Raw genomic sequence first — 25806 nt, forward strand, 5'->3', positions numbered from 1 at the left:
TTGGGCTGTTTTGTACCACCGATTAAATGGGAGATGGTCTATAAACTAAAGGAGAGATGGGGCGTGTGATGCTGCTTTACTGGCCTAAAGAATCACTATAGTAACTGGACCATGGGATTCTGGTGAGATCCTACAATCCAACTGCCATCACTAAGTAGTCTTTGGAACTGGAAAAGATTCTACTGAATGAATGAATTTGGAACAGAAGAAGAATGTATATCCCCAACGTTTTGTGTGTTCCTTCTTAACCACTTCAGCCCTGGAGCATTTGGCTGGCCAAAGACCAGAGCAGTTTTTGCGATTCACCACTGCGTCGCTTTAATGGACAACTGCACGGTTGTGCAACATGGCTCCCAAACAAAATTGACGTCCTTTTTTCCCCACAAATAGAGCTTTCTTTTGGTGGTATTTTATCACCTCTGCGGTTTTTAGTTTTTGCACTATAACAAAAAATGGGATTTTGAAAAGAAAACATTATTTTTTACTTTTTGATATAATAAATATCCCCAAAAAATATATAAAAAACATTCTTTTTTCTTCAGTTTAGGCCGATACATATTCTTCTACATATTTTTGGTAAAAAAAATCGCAATAAGCGTTTATTGATTGGTTTGTGCAAAACCATGAACTATACCCTCCTATCTTTTACAGCTAAGGAAGCTGTCACCTTAGCCTCTGTTTGATCTGCCGTTGCCATGGTGCTGCACATGTGATCAGTTATGACATCAGCTATTTGATGGCTTGACATTTCACTTGAAAGCAGAAGGAATGGGTGGGTTAAGTTCACCTTTAACTTTTTTAGCCATGGGGATACAGCAAAGTTTTATATCAGTTCCTTCATCAGGTTACAGTGACTATACTGTCACTCAGGGCTGCTGTAAGAAATAGTTGGTCCTCATACTGCCAACATGACAGGGTCCTGCTCCCTCTCCCCATCCTCCAAAAAATATCAAATGATATTTTCACTAAAAATACACTAAAATCATTATTATAAGACATGTTTACAGGCCCCCCTCCTCCGTTCTCCATCTTGTGTGCCCACACCAGCTTCTGGCCGGAGAGGAGGGAAGCTGGCCAAACTGTGGGGGAAAAAAGATGCACATGGGGGCCCTGAAAGAAGAGGGATGGGGGTGCATATGCTGGAGCTGATCACACTGCAGCACAGCTGGAGGGAGGAAGAAGAAGAGAAGCCAGCAGCACTGCAGGGGGAGGCAGAAGGGGATCAGTGCTGCAGTGAGGTGATACAGCTGGCCCTCTTGCTCAGCAGATGCCTGGGCCCCCCTTTTTGAACTGATGGGGCCTGAACCCAGTACAGGGGGGCTGGCTGCACTGCTTTATAAGCAGCCCTGCTGTACCTGATGAAGGTACTGATATAGAACTCCAAAATATCGCTGTATCCTTGTGACTAATAAAGAGATGTAAGAAAGAGCATTGTACATGGTGATGCAAACATTTGTTCAAGACTTTGCCACAGCGCCACTACACTACACTACACGACACTACAGCACTCAGAGAAAAAGGTTCAACTGTTTGGATTGCATTATATGCCTGCATTCCCATGAACTGGGAACAAGACCACAGGAATTTTCAAGAATCCCACAGGTATTTTAATACAATTATTATCTATTAGAATCAATTAGCTAATCTGGAGCTGAGCTTTAGAGAACAAATATGAAAGAGTTTTGCTCTGCTAAATTTAAGCTTTTAAAAAAAATAAACAGCACACTACAAAACGTGGAGTGGATGGGTATCTTTGGGAAGAGGAGGCACTCAAAAAATTATTTGGGAAAAAAAGACAAAACATAAAAGTGGCAGATTGTGTAATAGCTAAATATCTTTATTGCTAACAACAGAAAACCGGTCCAATCCAAGTAGAATTTTAACATATTGGCTATAAAAACAATAGGAATGAGTATGACCACCTTCAAACCACATAGAACTGTCTTTACTATGAAATATCAGAGGAAAAGCTCGATTTTGACTTGTTATATTAGTAGGCTATTGGCAAGAAAGGTACCCATTATGCACACTAACAAGTTTATGGGATAAAAAAAAGACCTTTCATCATCTGTGTATGACGGGGAGGAGGGGGGCTGGCAGACAAGCCTGCAGTGTCCTCCGGGGGGGCCGGCTCTCATAGGGCTGCACTGCATGCAGTGCAGTGTGGGCCGGACTCAGGGGGGGGGGCGGGACTCTGGCTGGGGAGAACAGACATCGGACTGAGCGGCAATGCATGGAGCAGGAGAGGGGTACTCTGAGGAGCCGGCCGAGGACACAGGTCATGTGGGGAATACACAACTAAAGAACAGCCAGTGCGATAGTCGAGCATGGAGCTCTGCTAGTCACCCTCCACCTCCAGCCACCCGTGTGCATGGTGCACTGGTACCCCTAGCTGCCTATGCTGCTGCCGGCCATATGTAGAGGGGGCTGCATGGGCCCCCTGCATCACAGGGCCCAGTTGCGGTCGCGACTGCTGCACCCCCTATAGTTACGCCCCTGGTTACAAGGGTTGCTTAGATGTGATAGGGAGGAAATGCACAGCATAGAAACTCATTGAATACTGAGCATGTGCAGAGCTGCCAACACTGCTCTGCAAAATATGGAGACAGTCTGACAGATTGGGTTAGTGAGTTCCAGAGGATGGGCGAGGCTTGGGAGAAGTCCTGGAGGCGGATATGGGAGGTGGTGATGAGGGAGCTAGAGAGCAGGAGGTCTTGATAGGAACGAAGTGGGCGATTAGGTTGGTATTTTGAGACTAGGCTAGTGATGTAGCTGGGTGCAGAATTGTGGATGGCTTTGTAAGTAAGTGTTAGTATTTTGATTTTAATTTGTTGGGCAAGTGGCAGCCAATGGAGGGATTGGCAGAGAGGGGTAGCAGACACTGTGCGGTTTGTAAGGTTTGTAAGCTTTATCTATCTATAGATCTATGTAGCCTTCATAGTTTGCCGTGTGACAATCTCGCTCTGTATCTATGTATATCTCATCAGCACACACTCAGCACCTGCACTGCAGTTCTTATATCTTTATTGCCTGCTGCAACCTTGACCTTGTTCTGGGAAAGCACATGCTACAAGAAATTGTATCCATACATCTTGACCTCTGCTATGATTGTGACCAGTTACCATGTATCAGTTTCAAAACAATGCTGTCAAAGAGTTCCACAAGGTCTACAATCTCCAGGGACAAGCCTAGGTTTTGAGAAATGTCCCCAGTATCCAAAATCGACTAAATGAACTATAGTTTGTTCATTTTTTTCTCCAATAATGTGTTTTATACTCAAAATATTTTACTGCACACACATTTCAATATTTATTGAAATTAAGAAAAATATATTCTTAATCTAAATGTATAAGCATGTCAGAAGCTAGTATATTGTGGATTTTGGTCCCCTGAGATTAGTCATAGAAAGTTGGTAGTAAACTCTAGATAGCTCCTTGCAGGTTTAAGTCATAATGTACTAGTATGCATACTAGTACATTATGACACACTTGTCTATAGAGCCCTCCAGAGCTGCGCTGTCACAGCTCTGCCTGGTCCCTGGAGGCTTTCATATTCACCCAGTCTTCATTGTGGGTTTCGTATCTTTGGCCACTTTAATGGTCGGGCCGTTGTGATGTCACTCCCGCACATGCGCATGGGAGTCGAATCGCGTGGCACACAGAGCAGACTGTAAATGTTGTCTGAGCTGTGCATGTGCTGCTCAGATCACATTACTCGCTGACAGGCAGGGGGGTCATTTATGACAGAAGAGACCTCTAGAGTCTATTCTGTTATAAAAACCCTGTCAGTAGAACTTTTAAATCTTCACTTAAATACCACACATTCTCTGTAATACTATTGAGAAAGTATGGGTTTAGTCTAAATTCATTTCCAGAAGCCATGGCCAACCGACATCTTTACAATTCTCTGATATATCAGTAAAAGCCACTTGATATTATTTACAATGGCAACGAAAAAGTAGGCAAATCCCTTGTAATTAAACAATAAATACATTTGATTGGTCATAAACCCTTGGAACTAACTGGTTTTCTGAAATACTTTGCCATTAAATATGATCTAGTCCTCATCTAAGGCAGCCTATACATTATGCAATTTTCTTTTCTTCAACCACAGGCCTATAGGAGGCAATCATAATCCAAGAAGTCTGAGGAAGAAGCAGAAGCTTTAAAACGTATTACCACCCCCATCCACGGCAGCACAGCTCCCCGCTAACGTCAATTCTTGCCATCTCATGTTCCACACTGGTTGCCCCGGTGGTTGGCCACTTCCTGGTCTCATCGTCACAGCCGTTTCACAACGCTAGTTTAGCTAGGACTTCAAAGGAGACCCCCCTATGCCCAGCCATGGATAATTAGATATGCCTACTTCTTTCCGTCAACATGTGAGTTGCCCATTGTCATGTTTTTAATAAACCAAAGTGATTGTAATACTGCACTTAGTCTAGTGCCCCCCTGTATCTCCCTTTCTATGTTCACAGAGTCTCTGCTCCACTATTAACCTCCCTGGCGGAATTCCCGAGTCTGGCTCGGGGTGAGATTTCAGTACCATAAGCGGTATTCCCGAGCCAGACTCGGGATCGCATCGCTGGATCCATGTAGGGGTTTACTTACCTTGTCCGCTGGATCCATCGATGTCTCCCCGCTGTGATCAGTGAGCCGCCGCGTCTTGCTCGATCTGTGACAGCGCAGAGCTCCGTTCCCTGCGAGTTATTTATTTTATTATATATATATATATATATATATATATATATATATATATATATATATATATTATAATTTATGATTTCATATTTAAAATGTTATCATACCCAGGATGTCTATTAGACTCTTGTTTGGATGGATTTAAGTGAATTATTTTTAAGAATTACAGGCCTACAATATAAATCGCCAAATTTCCATGCAACATAATGGTACCGCTTTCAGCACCTAAAATCTGAAATAATCATACCGGCAGGGAGGTTAAGGGTGCTGCCTCTGATGCTGTTTGCTGTCACTTGCTTTATGCTATTATATTAATATGGACAGTTTGTTGGACTTTAATGGTCCTTACATATGCTGAATTTTGAGTAAACAAGATTTCTTCAGCACCATTTGTCTATTTATCCCATTTATTTTCATTAAAATAATTTTTGCCTAGTTGCTAAAAGTTACTGCACCTAAGTATTAGCAATTAAGACTCAGAATAAGATCAACATTGATCATGGTGACATAAGCATTTCACCTCTGTAGCTATGGGGAAATGTGGGATGTAATACATTTACATTGGCACACAAAAGTAGGCCATTTGTCTAAAATGACTAAGCCCAATCAACACATAGGTAAGCTTTGTCCACAGTAAATCAAGAAATACAATACATAAAGAGAAGACAAAGAGACCTCAACTGCTGTAAGCACTGTAAATCACCTGGTACCCCATACTTTGAGCAGCACCCTCTGGCTGGTGCTTCGAATGGTGAGTGTAAGAAAACTATGCGTTTGGCTTGGAGACAGCACCTAAATTCCTGTCTACAAATCTGTTAAAAGGAGAGTGATTCCCCAGTGTCTAAAATAATTGATCAAGAAGTAACAAGAACAAGCCTTGGAGCATACCCAATAGGATCTTTATGAGTAAATGTTTTCTCGGGAGACAGGTGCAACATACGAAAAAAATGCAGGCAAGCTGTCAGTGAATTCTGGCAGACTCAGCACATTAAAACATGTAGCAAAGTTCCTGAACTTGACCAAGAAATTCAGAAAATTCAGAATTTGCAAATGATGATCTAAACACTTAATAACTTAGCTATTGAACAAGAATTAAAAAGAAAACAAATACACAATAGGGTTGATTTACTAAAGCTGATTGGATACTATGCACAGCTTTATTGAAGCAGATTTTGCACTCTTCAGTTTTAGTACATCAACCCCCAACATCTTCATACTGACCATAGATTACAATAAAAATATGTTGGAGGTCATGTGTGAAGGACCATCTCTACTGGTTGATCATCCCACATTCATCTATGCAGCACAAAGAACATTACTGGGCAGAGTGCAGTAACCCATAGCAACTAGACATCACATACTAGCTCATATGCCTCTGTCTGTTTTTTTCAACCTCTTTAAGTTGTGACAAGAAAACCTGGAAGCTGATTGATTTCTTTGCAGGGCTTCACCAGATATTGCACCACTTTTAGTAAATCAGCCCCCTAAAGAGAAGCCTTGTTAAGGACAGTGTAGATAGCATACTTTATGTAAAAAAAGCATGAGCAGTAGAGGCAGTAGCAGCCATATTATGACATGAAAATGAATTGATGACTAGGAATTGGGCATTGACAAGAAAAATAAAAATGGCTGGCCAGCTAGGTGTAAACCCTCCTACTGCCAGCATGCCTCAGCTTTGTAGAAAAACAGTATTTAGGAGTCAATCATAAAAAAGAGGGGTGGGACCGGTGTCCCTTAAAGTAAATGTAAAGGCTGAATGTTTTTTACCATCATGCATTCTATGCATGAAGGTAGAAATCCTTCTGTGTGCTGCTCCCCCCACATACTTACCTGAGTACCCTCTCAGATATACATGGGAGCCTCAGCTGTCCCAAGTCTCTCTCTCTTCATTGGCGGAGACACAATAGTGGGAGCCATTTGCTCCCACTGCTGTCAATCACAGCCAGTGAACCAAAGAAAAGAGAGCAAGAGCTGGTCTGAGCAGCTGCTCCATCTGTCTTATGGATGCACAGAGTGGGGCTCAGGAGCGAGCAAGCACCAGTGCCCCCATAGCAAGCGGTTTGTTCAAGGGGGATGAGCCAGGAGCACCGTTGGGGGACCTGAGAAGAAGAGGATTGGGGCTACTCTGTGCAAAACCATAGCACAGAGCAGGTAATTATAACATGTTTATTATTTTAAAGAAAAAATGTAATCACTTTAAAGTGATCTTAAAGGTACAGTTTTTTGTTTACAAAATAACAAACATATTCTACTTACCTGCTCTGTGCGATGGTTTTGCACAGAGTAGCACCGATCCTCCTTTTTTTCGGGTTGGGGGCACTTGTGCGGGCTCGTTCCCGAGTCTTACTGTCTGTGTCTAGTGACACAGACAGTGGGACTTGCCCCGCCCCTCACTTCATCACTGGCTGTGACTGATAGCAGCAGGCACCTATACCTCCCGCTGCTATCTCTGGGCCAATGAGGAGGAAGAGAGTAGACAGGGAATGCAAGTATAAAACCTTCTACCTTTAGAACCACTTTAAAGTGGAAGAAACGTCTAACACTAACTATTCTTAAAAATGCTCACACCCTCCTTTTCTTACCTATCCTGCATACCTTGTGTAAAAAATACATATTTACTTACCTTTTTTCAATCCGGTCATGTGATGCTGCAGCTCTGGCTCCCATGTGGGGAGCGCTCAAAAACTGTGCCTACTGCAGTGATTTCCAGCTTCCGCGGGCATCCCACATGTATGGTAAATGCATATTTACATTGGTCCAAGCTGAACCAAGGTAACTATGCAAAATACACCATACCTAAACTTCAGCTATAAGAAACCCCAAGAAATGGATTTTAGGGTAAGTACAAAAGTCCTACCTACCTCTATTGTCAATTAAAGTGGTTGTAAACCCTTACAAAGCACTAGATTAAGGCTTACCTGTAGGTCCAAGAAATATCTCCCAGACCTATACGGTTTAGGAGATATTTGCCCGAAGACAGCCACCGCTTCGCCGAATGACAGCGGCGGAGCTGCGAGACCCACAGAGAAGATGGATGCGCCGGACTACAGGGGACAGTGGTGACTTCGCTGGCTCCTGTGTCAGGTAAGTGACACATAATGGGCTACTATGCGATGCATAGTAGTCCATTATGCTTTGCCTTTGCAGGGAATGAAAGAGGAAGTAAACTCATCAGGGTTTACTTCCTCTTTAAGGGACACAGGATCAGTAGGTTCTGATATGGCTGAGATGTCCAAAAGCACTCCAGCTGCCCGGTGGGTAACACAACAAACATAATTATAACATGTTTACAAATAAAACAGAATAAAATGGCAGCTTGCAATTAAAGAGCTGCCTGAAGGACCATACATCAAAAAGGTGACATAAGATGAGATCTGAACATCCACCTGCTAAAACTTGAATGTATGAACAGAGGACCAGATGGACACTTTGCAGATTTGGAAAGGTACTTGATACCTAAAAGCCAAAGAGGCTGGAACTTTGACCTTGAGCTTAAAAAATTATCTGTTTGCACCAATGAAAATTGGAGGAATAAGGTGTGGGCTCCCCTTTAAAGTGTATACCAGGAATGATAAAAAGAGAGTCTGTCTTTTTAATAGAAGCAATGGGTTTGAGGTAAACTCGAACAGCACAAACTTCTGATGTACTGAACCAGCACACAGAGATGAATGAACAATGCCCTAGCTGAGGTTAAAGACAGAAACTACCTTAGGGAGAAAGGAGGCTCTAGACCTCAACACTACCTTATCCTTGTGTAAGACCGAAAAGGGTTCTTTAGAGGATAGGGCTGCAAGTTCAGGCACATACTATGCAGAGGTCATGGTGACAAGGAACTCAATCTTGTAAATGAGAATGCAAAGATTAATATACCTAATATTAATGCCTAATCACAGAGTTGTGGGAGTCAGTTCCAACTCTTTTTTCTAGTGGTTCAGGGTCCAACCAAACTTTTTAAGGTCTAGACTGTCCTCATTACATTGACAGTCAGAGATTAAGCTGACTGCTCTAGTAGTAGATCATCAATTCTTAAACACTGGTGCAGCCTCAATACAGTCAGTGTTTTATTAAGGCAAGATCTGTTATGGACAGAGGCGGACTGACCATTGGGCCACTCAGGCACTGCCCAAGGGCCCTGTGCCACTAGGGGGCCCCATCAGGGTCGCCTGAGTATGTAAAAATCGGTGTTTTTTTTAAATCTGTCTCTGAAATGTCCCTTACCGACATCCTTTTGGTCTAAAAATCCCGAGATTATAGCTGCCCCACCTCTCCAGTACCTTCTCAGCCAATAGAAACATGTCTGAGTATACTGTGTGATTGTATACTGTATGGTGTGTGTGTTTGTGTATACTATGTGGCCCCATAATGTCTGATTGCCTGGGGGCCCCATAATCTATTGCCTGGGGGCCCCATGATTTGTCAGTCAGCCCCTGGTTATGGGTACAAGCTGCTTCTTGGTAAATTTCTATCAAACAGATATTGATAAGGAAAACATTTAGGCAATGAAAACTATTTGCCAGGATTTTTCTATTAAGCGTAGAAAAAAAGTTGAAGTAATAAGTCAACTGGTGAAGCTTTAACAGGTTTAGGGCCTTTAAGAGCTTTTCAGTCAATTCAGTCAGCAGAGAATGCTCAGGAACAAAGTCGTCCATAAAGGATTTGTGCAGTTCCTATTCAAGGAGAACTTCTTCAACAGAAGACAATAAAGCAACTACAGCTGCAGGTACTTCAGGAGCTGAGTGTGCAGGAGAAGATGATAAAACACACTTCTAGGCCCTGCATTCCGATTTAGCAATCATATTAGCAATGCATAGTTGCAGAGAACTCCTCTCTGGTCAAAGTAGAGGAAGAGGTCAGACCTGATGGAGCCATGAAAGACCCCGAAGAGTGGGTTAAGTGAAGTAGAGGAAAATTTTCCAGGCTTTATGTGTCAAGTCCTTTAGGAGGGACACTACAAGCTGCCTCAGAATTTAGTCGATTGTGTGCCAGAGCAACTGCTCCCTCACAACCAGCTGCATAAGCAGAAAAGATTTAATGGCTAGAGGTGACCAGGTCACCATAGATAGCAGTCAGGTCCAACCGGAGAGTGAACTGCATGTCTCTTGTAGATAGGAGCCAGGAAGCGTTCTGCAGCTAACACAGTTCCTTAAAGGCTGAATAGTTCCACAGGCAAAGCACAGTGCCCAAGGGCACATCATAGGGTAGTCTCCCAATCTTTGGTCCAGCAGGGTCTGGGTACAGCCTCCAATGCGGCACCAAGGAATAGCCAATCCAAATAGCTGCAAAGTGAGCTGATTTTAACAACTTGTAAATGGTGTCTTGATTGAAGAAAAGACAAAAGGCTAATTACAAAAAAACACACAAAAAAACGGGGAAACTTTTCTGAGAAGAAAAAAGATGCCCAACTTCCTTGGGCACCAGAAAAAACTGAGTAACCCTGGAAGTGGGAGAAGATATAACTGGCTGACCAACTGCTTTTTTGTCTGCCAGTCTCCAATTCCTCCTGTAGATAGAAGTGAAACCCAGTCCTAGCAAATAAATACTGATTCAGTGTGCCTTAACGATAATGTATTTATTTATTTTTTTATTTGTCACAAAGGTGCACTTAAAGCAGACCAAAATGCTGTTCTAGTCTATAGTTATTTCCCTTTCCTGTTGTGTCCTAGATTTAATATGCACAAAGAGCTACGTGGAAGCTGTGACAAAGCAAAAAGGCTTCAGACTAATAATAGGGTAGCATGGTAGATCATAGCTCTTGGTTTTGTGGAGTACTGCTTTCTGCTTCCCTAAATAAGGCAGGAGCAGAGGATGTCTCCGCAGTATGCAGACAAAACACGCAGATATGCTTATGTTGCACTATACAGAGGTATTTTGCTTATGTTGTGTATATATGAAATAACAGACAATAATCATTACAGATACATGACTGTTGCTATGTACTATGATAAGTGCAAGGTGCTGTATTTTGGGTTACTGGCATGTAACAAGCTTATATATCCATGTATTTTAGTGGCACATAGCTGTAATGCCAGGAAAATAAAGGACTGCTGTAATGTGACTCCAGTTCTAGGCAGAGGGAATTGTCTTTTAGAACTGAGTCCATATGAGAATTGACTGCTGATGCCAACAAGCTTGCACAATCTCGCATGACCAAACCCAACTCCAGAGTATGATCTCATCACAAAGACATGCTGCACTTATTGTATGAAATTCACATTACCCTTAGTATAATGGCTTTAATTTGAAGGGTGTGTCATGTTACTTTTCATTTTACACATGTATACCTGATAAATTTATTTTTCATTAAGGTATACAAAAAACAAACTTTACACTATAAGGAGGTGGACTAGGGCCAGCTCTCCAACAAGAGGAGAATAATAAAACAAAAAACTCCACTGTAACCAAAGGGACATTTGGATCAAGCTTATGAGTATCCTATGAGCTGACTATCCTATAAATCAGGCATCACTAAATGGCAGACCACGGACTGAATTCAGCCTGAGCCACTGCTCTATCTGTACCACTGCAATCGTGCTATTTAGCTGCCACTTTTGTCCCCAGCCTTTGGTGCTGCCATCAGCAGATCAGAGCAGATGGGCGAGAGGTAGGCCGCGTACACACGGGCGGACTGTCTGGACAACTAAGTTCGTCAGACAATCCGACAGACAGTCCGTCCTACTTTTGAATGAACGGACTTGACCACACACGATGAACAGACAGTCCGCTGAAAGCTTGCACGATGACGTGTACAGCACGTACGACGGGACTAGAAATACGACGTCCAATACACTGCAATGCAACCTTCAGCCGTGTAAATCCTTTCTGAGCATGCGCCATACTTAGTCCGTTCAACTTGCCTACTCACGAGCGGACTGTCCGCTGAAACCAATGTTGGATGGACAATATTACGGAAATTCCGAAAGACTTAGTCCGCCAGACTGTCCGCTGAAAAAGTCCGCTGAAGCCCACACACGAGCGGACTGTCAGCGGACCAAGTCCGTCAGACAGTCCGCCCGTGTGTACGCGGCCGTAGGCAAATCCTAGACTGGGGGTGGGAGCAGCAGTGCATGGAGAGCAGGAGAGGCAGCTGGCTGAATGAACTTTTCACGTTAACCAGGAGGTGATTGGCTGCTAGAATGCGGGGTGCGGTCCTAGCAACCAATCACCAGCTTATTAATATAAAAAGTTCCCATCCTCAATCCATTGCCGTTGTGCCTCTGCCTTCAGTCCAGGATTGTCCCAGCTCCTGCTCTCCGCTCTGTGTAAGATAGGGGGTGAAAGAGGCAGTGCTGTGTAATGTGTGTGTGGGGGGTATGTAAAGGGAGACCATGGGGGGATTTGAATGGGGCAGTTCTGTGTATGGTGATGTGAAGGGGGATAGTGCTGTTGGGCGATGTGAAAGGGGCAGTGCTGTGGGGTGATATGTAAAAGGGGGCAGTACTGTAGTGGGGAGATGTGAAGGGGGACATGCAGGAGGTGCTGCACAGAAAATGTGTGGGGGTACTACTAACTTTTAAACACACTAAAATACATGGTGCAGTTTCCTGCACATGGAAATTGCATGTTACGAATGCACCATGCGATTTCCATGTGGCTGCATTTTTTAAAAGGTGCCAGCAGAAAACGCAGGCACAGCAGCAGATTAAAATGAACGGTCTGTCGTGCCTGAACACCTGGGCTGTGATGTAAAGAAGTCATTGCACAAAATGTGATTTTGACCTCTGCTGGAAGAAAATTGTGCTAATCGAGCCTCAATGAATTTTAATTTAATAACCCTTCTATAAATTTTTCCTTGAAGCTTGGCAACGCAGCTAGTCCTGAATGTAAATTAAATTACCGTAATATATATTTTTTAAATATTGCTATTACTGAAGCAAAGCCAAATTTTTAAGGTTGTGGTGGTCAGCCACAAGTCCTGTAGTTAGCCCTGTCACTAGAGAAGTAGCTAAGATGTGCTTACAAGTTAACTTGAAGCATCAGAACATTACATTTGGAAGTTATCAGAGGATCGCATAAAAACAGTATGAAAGTAATAGCAGATGAGGTGATTTACTAAAGCAACCTAAAATAATGGTCATCATGTTATGTTTTGCAACCAAAACTGCTCACATACATTTTAAAGGAGAAGTGTGGAAAATAAAAGAAACATACATACATACTTACCTATATGGCTGCATAATTGGTCCGATGCTGCAGATGTCCCCCACTGGCTCTAAGACTGAGAACTGTGTCATCACATGACTGCTGATTGCTTAGTTCTCAGTCTTCTCAGAGCAAAGGATAGAGACCATCAGTCACCACTCTCTACTCTGTACTTTGGGTTGTGGAGGGGGTGAGAGCAGCTGGCTCAGCCTCTCAGCGGTATGCTGGGGGGCTGAGACTGCTGAGAGGCTGAGCCAGCTTCTGGTCAGGCACCTGGGTGGATCTTGACATTAAAGTCAGGATCACTTCAGAGTCTGGAACAGCTGAGCAACGTTAGCTGACAGCAGGCTTTAGCCCACTGTTGACTGAATACAGGTCATAGGAGTGCAGAACTAATTGCACTCCTGTGACCAGGAGAAGTATAGCCATTTGCATGAAGCCTTAGACTTATGCACACTTAGACCCGGCATTTGTGGGTGTGTTGGATGTCTGAATCTCACCCTTGGCTATGAGATAACTTGTGTGTCCCTGCAGCTCTGTAAGAACACACAGCATAGTAACAGGGAGACACGGGCATCTGACACATACCAAGAAGTGCAGGATGCTGAAGATTCTAGCAGTGCAATTAGATCAGTAAGAAAAGTAATATTGGAGTCGATGGAGGCCCTAATGAGTACTATAAATGTATTGAACAAATCTCTTTTAGCATGCACTGGCACTTGCAATTGTTCCCCGTGCTCTTTCACTGAAACATTCAAATGAAAATATTTTCAAGGCAAAGTACAGCGGGGTTCAGAAAAAAGTGTTTTGTTAGCCGATTGAGGTCAATGATCGCCAACTAGTAGTTAATGTTTTCAGCTTCCAAACCATTCCTTGTGACCACGATTGTTGTCTACTACAGTGTACTTAGAAATACCATACAGTGCATGCGACTGCACACACATCCACATTTATTTAGACCCTATGCTCTCATGGCATGTGCACATTAATAAAAATGACAAAGAAGAGGAGAATATCTGCATCCTGGCTCAGAACGCACACCTCACTAGTGCATAATTTATTTTTTTGATCAGAAAGAAAAAAAAACAAAGATAATCAATGCATAAAAAAAAAGAATAAAAAAAAAAACACATAGGGGTTGATTTACAAAATCTGGAAAGTGCAAAATCTAGTGCAGCTCTGCATAGGAACCAATCAGTTTCCAGGTTGCTTGTCAAAGACAAACTGAAGTTAGAAGTTGATTGGCTACAATGCACAGCTGCACCAGGTTTTACACTCTCCAGTTTTAGTAAATCAACCCCATAGAGTGTCACACAAGCTTATGATGTTACACCTATTTATCCTACACGGGGCCCAGCAACCAGTATGCCCACTAGTGCATAATTCTGATAGACTTTATTTGCAATCCATTCCATCTTCCGCCTGTTTAAAAAATGAAAGATGCAGCTGACAGTACCATCTAGTGGTCATCATAGTAACTGCAGCGTAAGCTATACTGGACTTGATGAATACATTTGCAGGCTGCTATTCTTGTTGTAGTCATTGCTTAACATAAAAAAAAAATCAGGAAACAGAAATGCACGCTATGATGAAAGATAATTATTCCAGCTAACTAAATTTATCCTGGCCAGTTCATACCACTGTGTTGCAATTGTGTGCACTGAAAGCACAGATATGTATAAGAGAAGAGTAATAAAAGCACCATAATCCCAGCTGCTGTAAGGGCCACTTGGAGCGGTGGACACATCCAAGCAAAAGTATCAAATTAACACCGCTTAGGGTATTGGGGTGATAATGCATCCATTAGAGTTCCATAATAGGTAAATTCTAACATGCTACAACAACCACTAACAGTAATGAATAGTTAGTTATTAAGCCACATTGAGTATAAAGTATTACAAAACATATTACCAGCAAGCTGATACAATTACCAATTCCAGTGGCAATGGTGGAAAATCAACAGCTCAACACTGTGTCCGTATGTTATCCCGACGGAAAAGGCTGTCAGTGTAAGGTGTGAAGCCAATGGTATTAGCCTTTATTAATAATGACTGAAGATCGGTTTGAACACTGTGGGTTACATTCTGAGAAGTGCTGAATAGAATGCTTTTTCTTTAGGTTATTCACAAAGAACCTATTCTCCTTTTTCCCTCATTTACTTTAGCATGCACAGTCTTGATAGACATCATGAAAAAGCCTCATCATCAAGAAAGCCTGATTTGTCTTTGTATACATGTGTAAATTAATCCAAGGGTTCCATTAAATACATTTTCACAGATGTCTCCTTTCTCAACAAGTTTCAAATATCCAGCTTCATCAGGAGAACAAGGAGATGGAAATTCAGTTCTGGGTATTCAAGCACACCTTATTATAATTGGACAGCAAGTTTCTTCCCATGTAGGGGAAGGCCCAACTCAACCCCTTAATGATAACCCAGGTATCCCTCCAGCTCTGGAATCTGACTGTTATTCACACAGTGTCCGACAGTGGCAGTGGCAAGACAAAAATAATGAAGTTACAATATACAGTAAACACTTAGGGTCCTTTCACACAGGCTTTCCACCCGGCAGGGGATCAATCCGAGGATTCCAGCTAAGCAGGCAAATGACAGGTACGTCTCCGCTTACTCTTACTGTGCAGAAACAGACCTGTCAGAGCCCCGCTCTCCTCTATGGGGAGATCGGATGAAAACGCACCACCTGTCCGTTATCATCTGTTCCCATTCGATCCACCAGACGGATGGAAAATAGTATTTCTATCTGTCTAGATTTTCATGGACATGATCGGATCGGATAGTGGCGGATGTCAGTAACATGTCACCGCTAACATCTGCTGCTCCATAGGGCTGAATGGAGCATCCGATCAGGTCCGTCTGAAAAACTGATAGGCGGACCTGATCGCAAAGCTTGTGTGAGAGGGGCCTTAGGATAAAAAGCTACTTCTCAGTACCAGGGCAATAGCAGGAAATATGAAGCCAACAAATATAGATGACAGTAGTTAACAAAGCTACAATAAATAATATTAAAGGTAATATGTAACCAGCGGAAGCCACTGTCACTCACAAATATAGATCCACTTATCTTTTAAGCCCCAAAAAATGAGGCTACAACCCACACTGCTATCCATCAATCCATACTGTCAGCACATGCCCTTATCACACAGGAAGGAAGCCAGCAGCAGCTTTTAGAACTGAGTAGTTCAGATATATGTATTCACAACATAAATAACCAAGTTGTATAAATTATAAAACCAGAACAAAGAAACAGAAAAAAAACATCTCCCTTACAGGATGAACCTGAAACATTACATTTGCACATTATGGATACTTCTTTCAGTCAAGTTATTGTCTAAGTGCCAGAGTCTGTACTCAATAATTCAGTCACAACAAAGAAGATCAGAATTCTCCTAAAACAACATTGTTACTATTATTTAAGAATTGACAACACTGTGGTATTTACTAAAGACAAATAGGCTGTTTAATTTTCAAGGGAAGTTGTACTTGTAAGGGAGCTATCCCCAGAACTTAGTGAATGTGGTAAAATTTACTATTTAAATAGAAGGATTTAAAAAAAAGCATTTTTGCTTGCAGACGATTGGAGGATGGAAGTCAGGAGACCTTCACCCCATTCACTAAGCTCTATAGAAACGTGAATAGCCTATTTGATTTTTTTTTTTAATCAACCCCAATGTCAGCAGTAGGGATGAGCCGAACACCCCCCGGTTCGGTTCGCACCAGAACTTGCGAACGACCCCCACGTTCGGTACGAACGTTAGAACCCCATTGAAGTCTATGGGACTCGAACGTTCGAATTGGAAAGTGCTCATTTTAACGGCTAATATGCAAGATAGTGTCCTAAAAAGGGTTTGGCGACCTGCCTCCTGCCTCAGGGGACATGGGTCACTGCAAAAAAAAGTTTTAAAAACTACCGTTTTGGCGGGAGCACTGATTTTAATGACGATTAAAGTGAAAAAAAAAAAAGTGAAATATTCCTTTAAATATGGTGCCTGCGGGGTGTCTGTAGTATGCCTGTGAAGTGCCACGTGTTTCCCGTGTTTAGAACAGTCCCTGCACAAAATGACATTAAACGGAAATAACACCATTTAAAACTGCTTGCGGTTTTAATGTTATATCTGGTTCCTGCAATATGGTTGAAAATCATTGAGAAACATGGCATGGGTAGCCCTCCCTGCCCATTACCAGCCTATTTGGGTCTTGTACGCATATTAAGGGGAACCCCGTACCCATATTAAAAAAAGGAAATGCGTGTGGCCCCCAGGCCCTATATACTCAGAACAGCAGTATACAGGCGGTGCAAACAAGACAGGGACTGTGTAGGTTTGTTGTGTTAAGTTGAATCTGTTTGTCATTTTCAACCGGTACATTTTTAAAGTGTAGCTCCAGTCAAAAAAAATATCTTTAAGCTTTTTGGAAAACATAGGGAAGGGTTATCACCCCTGTATAATTTGTTTTGTCGTCCATATTTTTTCATCTCACTTGCTGCTGTCTCCTTGCGTTTGCAAGTAGGAGATGTTTGTAAGTTGGATGTTTGAAAGTAGGGGCCTGCCCTATATTATAGCGGTATGTACTGGGTACAGAGCACGCAGACAGCACGCACTCCTAACACTACTGACTGCAAGCTCTATTATTAACCACTTGTTAGCCCAATGTTTGCATAAAGTGAAAGATGAAGTTATGCTGAGTAAATAGATATCAAACATGTCACTCTTCAAAATTGCACATGCCCGTGGAATGGCGCCAAACGTCGCTACTTAAAAAATCCCCATAGGCGACGCTTTAAATATTTTTTTACTGGTTACATGTTTTGAGTTGCAGAGGAGGTCTAGGACTAGAATTATTGCTCTCGCTCTAACATTCTCGGCGATACCTCACATGTGTGGCACATGCGAGCACATGGGGACATGGGCGCTTTAATTTTTATTTTATTTTTTTATTGTTCATTTTACTTTATTTATTTTAGTTTGACATTTTTTTTCCCAAAAATATATTTTTGATCACTTTTATTCCTATTACAAGAAATGTAAACATCCCTTGTAATAGGAATATGGGGTGACAGGTCCTCTTTACAGTGAAATCTGGGGGGTCAATATGACCCCACATCTCACCTCTAGGCTGGGAAGCCTGAAATAAAAAATAAAAAAAAGATTCTGGCTTTGATCGTACTGGCGAGTTGGTAGAAGCACCGGAGGGCGGTGAGGGGTGGGGGGCGTCTATGGCTGGGTATTTCAGGGTATCACCGAGTATGGCTGGGTATCTCTGAGTATGGCTGGGTATGGCAATTTATGGCAGGGTATTACAGAGTATTGGCGGGGTATTGGCGGGGTACTACAGAGTAATAGCAGGGTACTGCACTGCAGAGTAATGGCAGGGTACTGCACTGCAGAGTAATGGCGGGGTACTGCACTGCAGAGTAATGGCGGGGTACTGCACTGCAGAGTAATGGCGGGGTACTGCACTGCAGAGTAATGGCGGGGTACTGCAGAGTAATGGCGGGGTACTGCACTGCAGAGTAATGGCAGGGTACTGCACTGCAGAGTAATGGCAGGGTACTGCACTGCAGAGTAATGGCGGGGTACTACAGAGTAATGGCAGGGTACTGCACTGCAGAGTAATGGCGGGGTACTACAGAGTAATGGCAGGGTACTGCACTGCAGAGTAATGGCAGGGTACTGCACTGCAGAGTAATGGCGGGGTACTGCACTGCAGAGTAATGGCGGGGTACTGCAGAGTAATGGCGGGGTACTGCAGAGTAATGGCAGGGTACTGCAGAGTATGCACTGGTATTGCAGAGTATTGGCAGGGAATTGAGGGGTTAAATTCGGTGAGCAGCGATGTGGGCACTGCAGATGCAGCCCACATCGCTGCTGACACCGATCTCTTTCCCCTCCGCTGTACCGATCGGTACAGAAAGGGGAGGTAGGAACAGGCGTCATAACATGACGCCGGTTTGTTTCCAAGTGATCACTCCGTCATTTGACGGAGCAATCACGTGGTAAACGGCCGCTATGAGCGGCCGTTTACCGTGATGCGTGATGCGGGTCACGGATGCTCTCGAGTGCGCACACCTCGGGGCACGCGAGAGCAGAATTCTGGGAGGCCGTTAATTAACGGCCTCTCTGAGTTAAACAACCGCCCTGAAGCCGTTAATCGGCAATGGGCAGTTGTTAAGTGGTTAAAGCTAGATCACTAGCTATATAGGTGAGGTGAATATAGTGGTGTATACTGCAGTCAGGGCACAGACAACAACCACTACACAGCAGCAAGATAGGAAATCAGCCAAAAACGATTGGTGTGTACTGTGTTGAAGGTACACAGAACACCCACTGCTTCAGATGCAAAGTAACACACTACAGGAGGCCGCCTTAAAGGCGGCCTTATATAGTGTGGGGCGTGCACTACACAGCCTGAGCTATGATTGGCCACAGGCAGGATGCCTGTGGCCAATCATGGCTCTCCTCGCTGCCGGCGCTGCGATTGGCCAAGCATGCGGGGTCACAGTGCATGCTTGGCCAATCATCGGGCAGCAATGCACTGCGCCAACGCAGTGCATTGTGGTCCGCGCGCGCGTCACTCGAATTTTGACGCGAACGGGCAAAACGTTCGGAATTCGCCGAACGGCCGAACGGCCAATGTTCGAGTCGAACGTACGTTCGACTCGAACACGAAGCTCATCCCTAGTCAGCAGATGAAAAGATCAAACAAAGCATATATCCACAAATATTAGCAAGAGAATATGTAAGATCGAATTCACCGTCTTACCTGAAAGTGCAGAATGATGGTCCATATTAAGCCCAAAGTCAATTTGGGATTCCCATCTGTTATGTCATCATTTCTTATATTAACTAGTTTCACCTGTAATCAGATGTAACAATAATGTACCACATTAGCTAGGAGTTATACTGCACATATATATCACATAGAATGTTTCTATAATTGTAACATTTGAAAAATTATTATTAAGCCACCTTGTGCACAGGGCTGCCCAGCTGCAGTGCATCCCTCCCAGCATTTTAGTGCATCGCGGAGGAACTGGTGCAGTGTCCAGCTGTACCACAGACGGCCTATTAAAATCTATGGCAGGCTATGTTTGGGCAGGGCTGAAAACTGTACTGGCATTTAGGCACCTATGCATTCAAGGGCCCAGGAGTGCAAGTCTTCTGTGTCTGTCTTTCTTCTTAAAACAATTGACTTTCATTTAGCCCACAAGCTAAACAAAAGATAAACATACATGGCTAGCTTTAGGGCAGTGGGCTCCCTAAGAGGGGTTCAGTTTTCAAAGGGGAGCAATACCCCACTGCCATAAGAATCAAAATCCGGCCCTGAACATGTGGAAGAATTACTATTCAGGGACTCTCCTCTACCAATATTTATGACAGGTACACACAGCATACCTCCTATTGACTCGCAACAATCTTAAAGTGTCACTAAACCTAAATTCTAACTATGGTCATATGTAGAAGTATGGTATCTACCTGTCGGTATAACCTAACCATTATGCATGCTGTAACTGTTAGTAAATACTTGGTTGATCATGCTGCTTTACTAAACTTCCCCATTCAGAGGACCAACGGAATAGCAGGCGATTCTGTGTACCCACCGTTGCCACCCCATTACACATGCTCTGATAGACTCCTCTTCAGAAGCTGTGCACCTGCACTTTTTGGCTCTGGAAGCCACCCTTGTGACTATTTACATGTACTATCGAGTAGCTCCTTAATCTCCTCCCTCTTACCTTCTCTCTTCCCCCCTTGCTAATGTATAGCGGCTTTAGAAGGGATGACTTACAGTCTTCTCCCTGCTGGTCACCCATTACATGAAGTTGGCAGACTCTGTCCCACTTGATGAAGTATAATTGCTCCAGCAAGGACAACTGACAGTCTACTCCATGTTAATCACCCCTTACATGATGTCAGCAGGCTTCGCCCATTTGACAATGCAGAGCGGCTCCAGTAAGGATGAATGACAGGGCTTCTCTCTTCTAGTCACCCCTTGCGTGAAGTCAAAGGCAATGTCAAGCTTTCATCTTTGCTGCACTTTTGAGCCCTGTACTCTCTGCATTATGCACTTCTGAGTCTGCACTCTCAATGTAACACATACCTGAGCTTTGCACACTTTACTTTATACACACCCGAGCCCTACACTCCTACTCCTGACCACTGCACTCTAAGTACTTGTGAATTCTTCTTTAAGGTAGGCTGTGTGCAAAAAAAATTATAATAATTGAACTCCATCCAGCCCCCCTTATCCCCAAGTATAACTTTGTTTGGTAATCAGAGTCGGCACGTGAGATTGAGCGGCTTTTGGAACAAGTACCTGGAACAGCACGTGGACCTGTTTTCTCAACCTCAAGCTTTGTCTGCCTGTGTCAGGTGTTTCAACCATTCAAGCCTGATATACAGGCAGAAAGAGCAAAAGGATGACAGGTCCTGAGAGTCAGAATATGTAATTGGTACGCTATACATGTCACATTCTCTCATCCCCTTCCACCAGTTACTGCAAAACTTGCTGCGAGAGCTACAGAAAATAAATGTATATTACCTGACGTTTTTTCAAATAATCAAGTGCAATTTGTACATTCTGTAGTCTGTGAAAGCGCATTCGGCCTTTTTCTCGGGGCTATAAAAAGGGGAAAAGACATGACAATGTAAGATAAATTTGTATTCTAATAGCGATAATTACAACAGACATTGTGCTGAACACTTCCAGATAAATATCACAGTGAATAACACATTAGGTGACGTGCCCTTTCATGCAGTGAAGAGAATAAAACCCACACACTATGCTTTTTATCTGACAGTCGCTCATCACTATTAAAGTAGCATTCAAGTTTTATGTTCTAGAACAGTGAAAGACACCACAGATAATTTATATACGGTAAGTAGAATTATGGTTAACTGAGATTTAACATTATGTTCTCTATTGGTAATATAAAACAGTTGGGGGTGATAGCCTCACCTATGTTCCTTATGAAAATAATTGTAGTCAGCTTAAAGTAGAAGTAAACCCTCCTATCCTTTTCAGCCAAGAAAGCTGCCATCTTGGCCCCTGCTTAATTTTCAGCTGCCATGATGCTTCACATGTGATCAGTTATGACACCAGCCATTGGATGCTTTGACAGTTTGCTTGAGAGCACAACCAATGTGACAGTCACATTCCCGGCATGTGCTGGGAATGTAACTGTTTTTTGAAACTGTTAAATTGATGGATATACTTCCGCTTTAAGGTATAAATATGGGCTGAATAAAAAATGACATGTCTGACATTAGCATTAAAGCAGATTTTGTACCTAAAAAGTAAGATCAGCTCTTTAAGTTTCCTCCTTGAACCACTAAAAAAGTTAAAAAATGTAGAAAAAGTTAGACAGTAGCCTTACCCAGCTACCACCTGTGATGCCTGGGAAAGGGTGACATTATGCTCCTTCTGGCGAGATCTGGGGGATGTAAAGTAGTCCAAATCTTGTGAGATTTGGAATACTAAATATTCACCGGGATCTCATCGGAGGATGGCAAAGTCATTCACTACACCACAGAAATGGGAAAGACGAGAATATCTTTTTTCCCATACAGGTGCTTTAGCCAGGGGAAGAAGAAAATGTAAACAGCAGGTCTTGCACATAGTGTAAATTCTACTTAAAGGGCACTTTCACACTCACAGCGCCCGGGCGTTGGTGGTTTTTGCTGCGCTTTTTGCACGCTAGCAGGGCCCTTTAAACCCCCGCTAAGGGCTGAAAAAGGGGTTAAAAGCACTGCTGCATCATCGCTTTGCTGGTGTTCTGCCATAAAATGTCCGCCTATCGAATAGTGTCTGCTGTGTACAGCACAGGCGCAGCGCTTGCGCAGTGCAGAGCACAAGGAGATTCAGAAAAGCTCTGAAGATGAAAGGTGCCTGCACCGTGAGTCCAGGGGCAAGCCCCACCATCCAAGTGGACACAGGGCTGGACATAGTTAGAGGGCTCCTTGCCTGCTCAGTTCGCTCGCCACGCTTCACTCGCCACATTTCGGGCAAGGCCTTGCTTCGCTCGCCACACTTCGGGCACGACCTTGCTTCGCTCGAATAGTGTCTGCTGTGTACAGCACAAGCGCAGCGCTTGCGCAGTGCGGAGCACAAGGAGATTCGGAAAAGCTCTGAAGATGAAAGGCGCCTGCACCGTGAGTCCAGGGGCAAGCCCCACCATCCAAGTGGACACAGGGCTGGACATAGTTAGAGGGCTCCTTGCCTGCTCAGTTCGCTCGCCACGTTTCGGGCAAGGCCTTGCTTCGCTCGCCACACTTCGGGCACGACCTTGCTTCGCTCGCCACACTTCGGGCACGGCCTTGCTTCGCTCGCCACACTTCGGGCACGGCCTCGCTTCGCTCTGCTCTTTTATATTCTAACTCTATGTCCACTTGGATGGTGGGGCTTGAACCTGGACTCATGGCGCAGGCGCCATTCATCTTTGGCTATTTTCGGAATCTGCTTGTCATGTGTACTGAGCATGCGCAGTACACAGTGGACACTATCCGATGGGGGACACTATTTGACTAGACACCGGCCCTGCCCATTGATTTTAATGGGCAGGGGTGCTTTAGGAGTGCTGTATACAACTCTTCTAAATAGCCTCAAAGAAGCTGCTAGCAGGACTTTTTTTGACGTCTTGCCAGCACACCGTTCCAGTGTGAAAGCACAGGAGAGGCGCTTTACAGGCACTTTGCAGGCGTTATTTTTAGCGATATAGCACTTGTAAAGGGCCTCAGTGTGAAAGGGGTCTACGACAGGAGTTTTCATTTTTTTGAGCCCTTGCCCCGTAGCAAAGGGAAGTACTTCAAGACCTCCTTCAGATCCTCTTTAAGATTACATTTGTTTAAGAAAATTATTGTTTTAGACACCAGATTTCTTAGTTGGTTGTACATACAAATAATGATGGGGACTTTCTTTTTCATTTGTGCTACACATATGCAAATAGTACAATTACTATAGAAATGTGTATAAACACTAGACGTAGCATATGTGCAGATCATCCTACCTATAGCTAATTAATAGACAACCATGGTGAAAACAAGGTAATAACTGTTCACAACAGTAAGCATAATTAATGCCCTACTCCAGTCAAAGTTTTTTCATTTTCTAGTGAGCTAAGGTTACAATCCTTGTTATTTTCACTTTCTGTCTCTTTAAGGCCTCATGCACACCTCATTGTGGTGGAACCACATTTCATGTGGTTCCACCACAAGAAATCTTTTGAATGGGGTTTGAGTTTAAAGCTAAATTGTAAGTTAATACCTAAATAAGCAGTTGGAATACATATACCCTGACAATGGATTTGTTATTTTGTCAGTCCAGCCTTGAGATTAATACAGCCCCACTAGATGGTACTGTCAAACTCTACTGCAGTTAAACTCTACAGCTTGGGCATCCTCCAGCTTGTGATTGAACAGTAAAGGAGCAGCAGAAGACTAACTAATGAGTCATCTTTCTCCTCTCATCTTCTGTTGGCATGTTCCTTGCCAGTACAAATGCTTCTAGAGGGCCCATAGGGTCATCCTTTACAGGCTATTACATAAGGAAGATAAGAAGACACATACAGCTACTTATTCTAGTTACATTTAAAAATATATATTAATACATTGTATTGATTGCATAAGAGTATTCGATTGTGTTTTATTTTTTTTATTTTATTTTTTATATAATATCAGTCTGGAGTTTAGCTTTAAAGATTGTGGCATGTGCACAGTAATCTATAATGCTACAACTGTATGTCTTGACACATTCACTGTAAAATCCTGCTTCTATTGAACAACTTTCACTGGAAGGCATAATTAGACAAGCACAGAAACAACAAATTCATTTTTGACATCTTAAATGTATTAATGACTAAATTTTGGGTGACAGCAGCTGTATACTATCAAAGCAAACTAAAAAGCATAAGCACATAGGAGAATATGTATTTGTTATCATGAGGAGAAGCCAGCATGGCTACAGTAAATGAGTGTGGAAAAAGAAGCAAAACTGAAAACATTTGACAATTCTGGATGGTTTCTACAAGCTGGTTGCAAGCTGTTTATGCTGCCTGCCAGTGTAAACAATATGGCTCCTGGTCCCTGTCCATGTGATGAAGATTACATGCTCTCATATGTCACATATTGCATCCAAACCTCTGCCATTTATTACTTTCAAACATTCCATTTCCCCTCAGCCCTTTGTGCTCTTTACATACAGTACATTCATTTTGCTGAAGTAATCTAAAGGAATCACTGAGGTAAACAATGCATTTTAATATCACCCACTGTGTCCCTCCTGTGGTCCCCTAACACACAGGTTTCTGTGATGATAGAGAAGGGAAAAACTCAGCTTTATACATATCAATGGTCACACCAAAAATACACAAGTAACCAAAGCATTTTTTATATATTCTGAATAACTAAACAAAAATCATAAGAACGCTAATTTACATTATCACGGTAAGGCCTCATACACACAGGCACTTTCACACATCTGTCATAAATTGCCGGCATGTTTATGCACCCGAGAGAGACAACCCCTTAGCTGTACGCTAGCTGTACATGTGCTTGCATAAATGGGGTATACCTACACAGATGTTAAATCTCTGAACACGGCTTCTGTGTGTGTCCACAGATTTACACTGGTGCACTAGAGTTTGCACAAGCACAGCATATAACAAACTGTGTACAGCTTGAGTATATCAATTCATTACTGTACACTGCAGCTATCTCTCTCATGAGTGGAAATATTATTTACATTGGATGCCTGAAAGCACCTGTGTGCAGGAGGCCTAAATGGCATTCATTATATGCATCTTGAGGTTTAGTACATTCATTTAAAAAAAAAAAAAAAAACAGTGTAAAGAAAAGTGCCAGCTTCAAAATGAAGGCCAATATCTGCTTGGTACTGATAGGCATGGTACTTGATAGGAATGTGGAGGCTTCTACTACCAATCTCTTTTGTTAAAGC

The 25806-nt window shown here is 43.0% G+C and overlaps 1 protein-coding gene across 27 annotated transcripts in view; it reads right to left on the reverse strand.

Moving 5' to 3' along the window:
- The window catches only part of DST (dystonin), a 736344-nt gene that overhangs the window by 438395 nt on the left and 272143 nt on the right, over nucleotides 1–25806 (reverse strand). For all 27 annotated transcript variants that reach the window (XM_077487838.1, XM_077487826.1, XM_077487828.1 and 24 more), the window contains 2 exons: nucleotides 21397–21474; nucleotides 19618–19710 (listed from right to left, as the gene is read on the reverse strand). In XM_077487838.1, the coding sequence (XP_077343964.1) occupies nucleotides 19618–19710; nucleotides 21397–21474 (171 nt within the window). The remainder of the gene's footprint in view (nucleotides 1–19617; nucleotides 19711–21396; nucleotides 21475–25806) is intronic.

Source organism: Lithobates pipiens, unplaced genomic scaffold, assembly GCF_037356315.1.
Source record: "Lithobates pipiens isolate NorthernLeopardFrog02 unplaced genomic scaffold, aLitPip1_a1.2 Scaffold_18, whole genome shotgun sequence".
In the NCBI taxonomy this organism is placed as follows: Eukaryota; Metazoa; Chordata; class Amphibia; order Anura; family Ranidae; genus Lithobates; species Lithobates pipiens.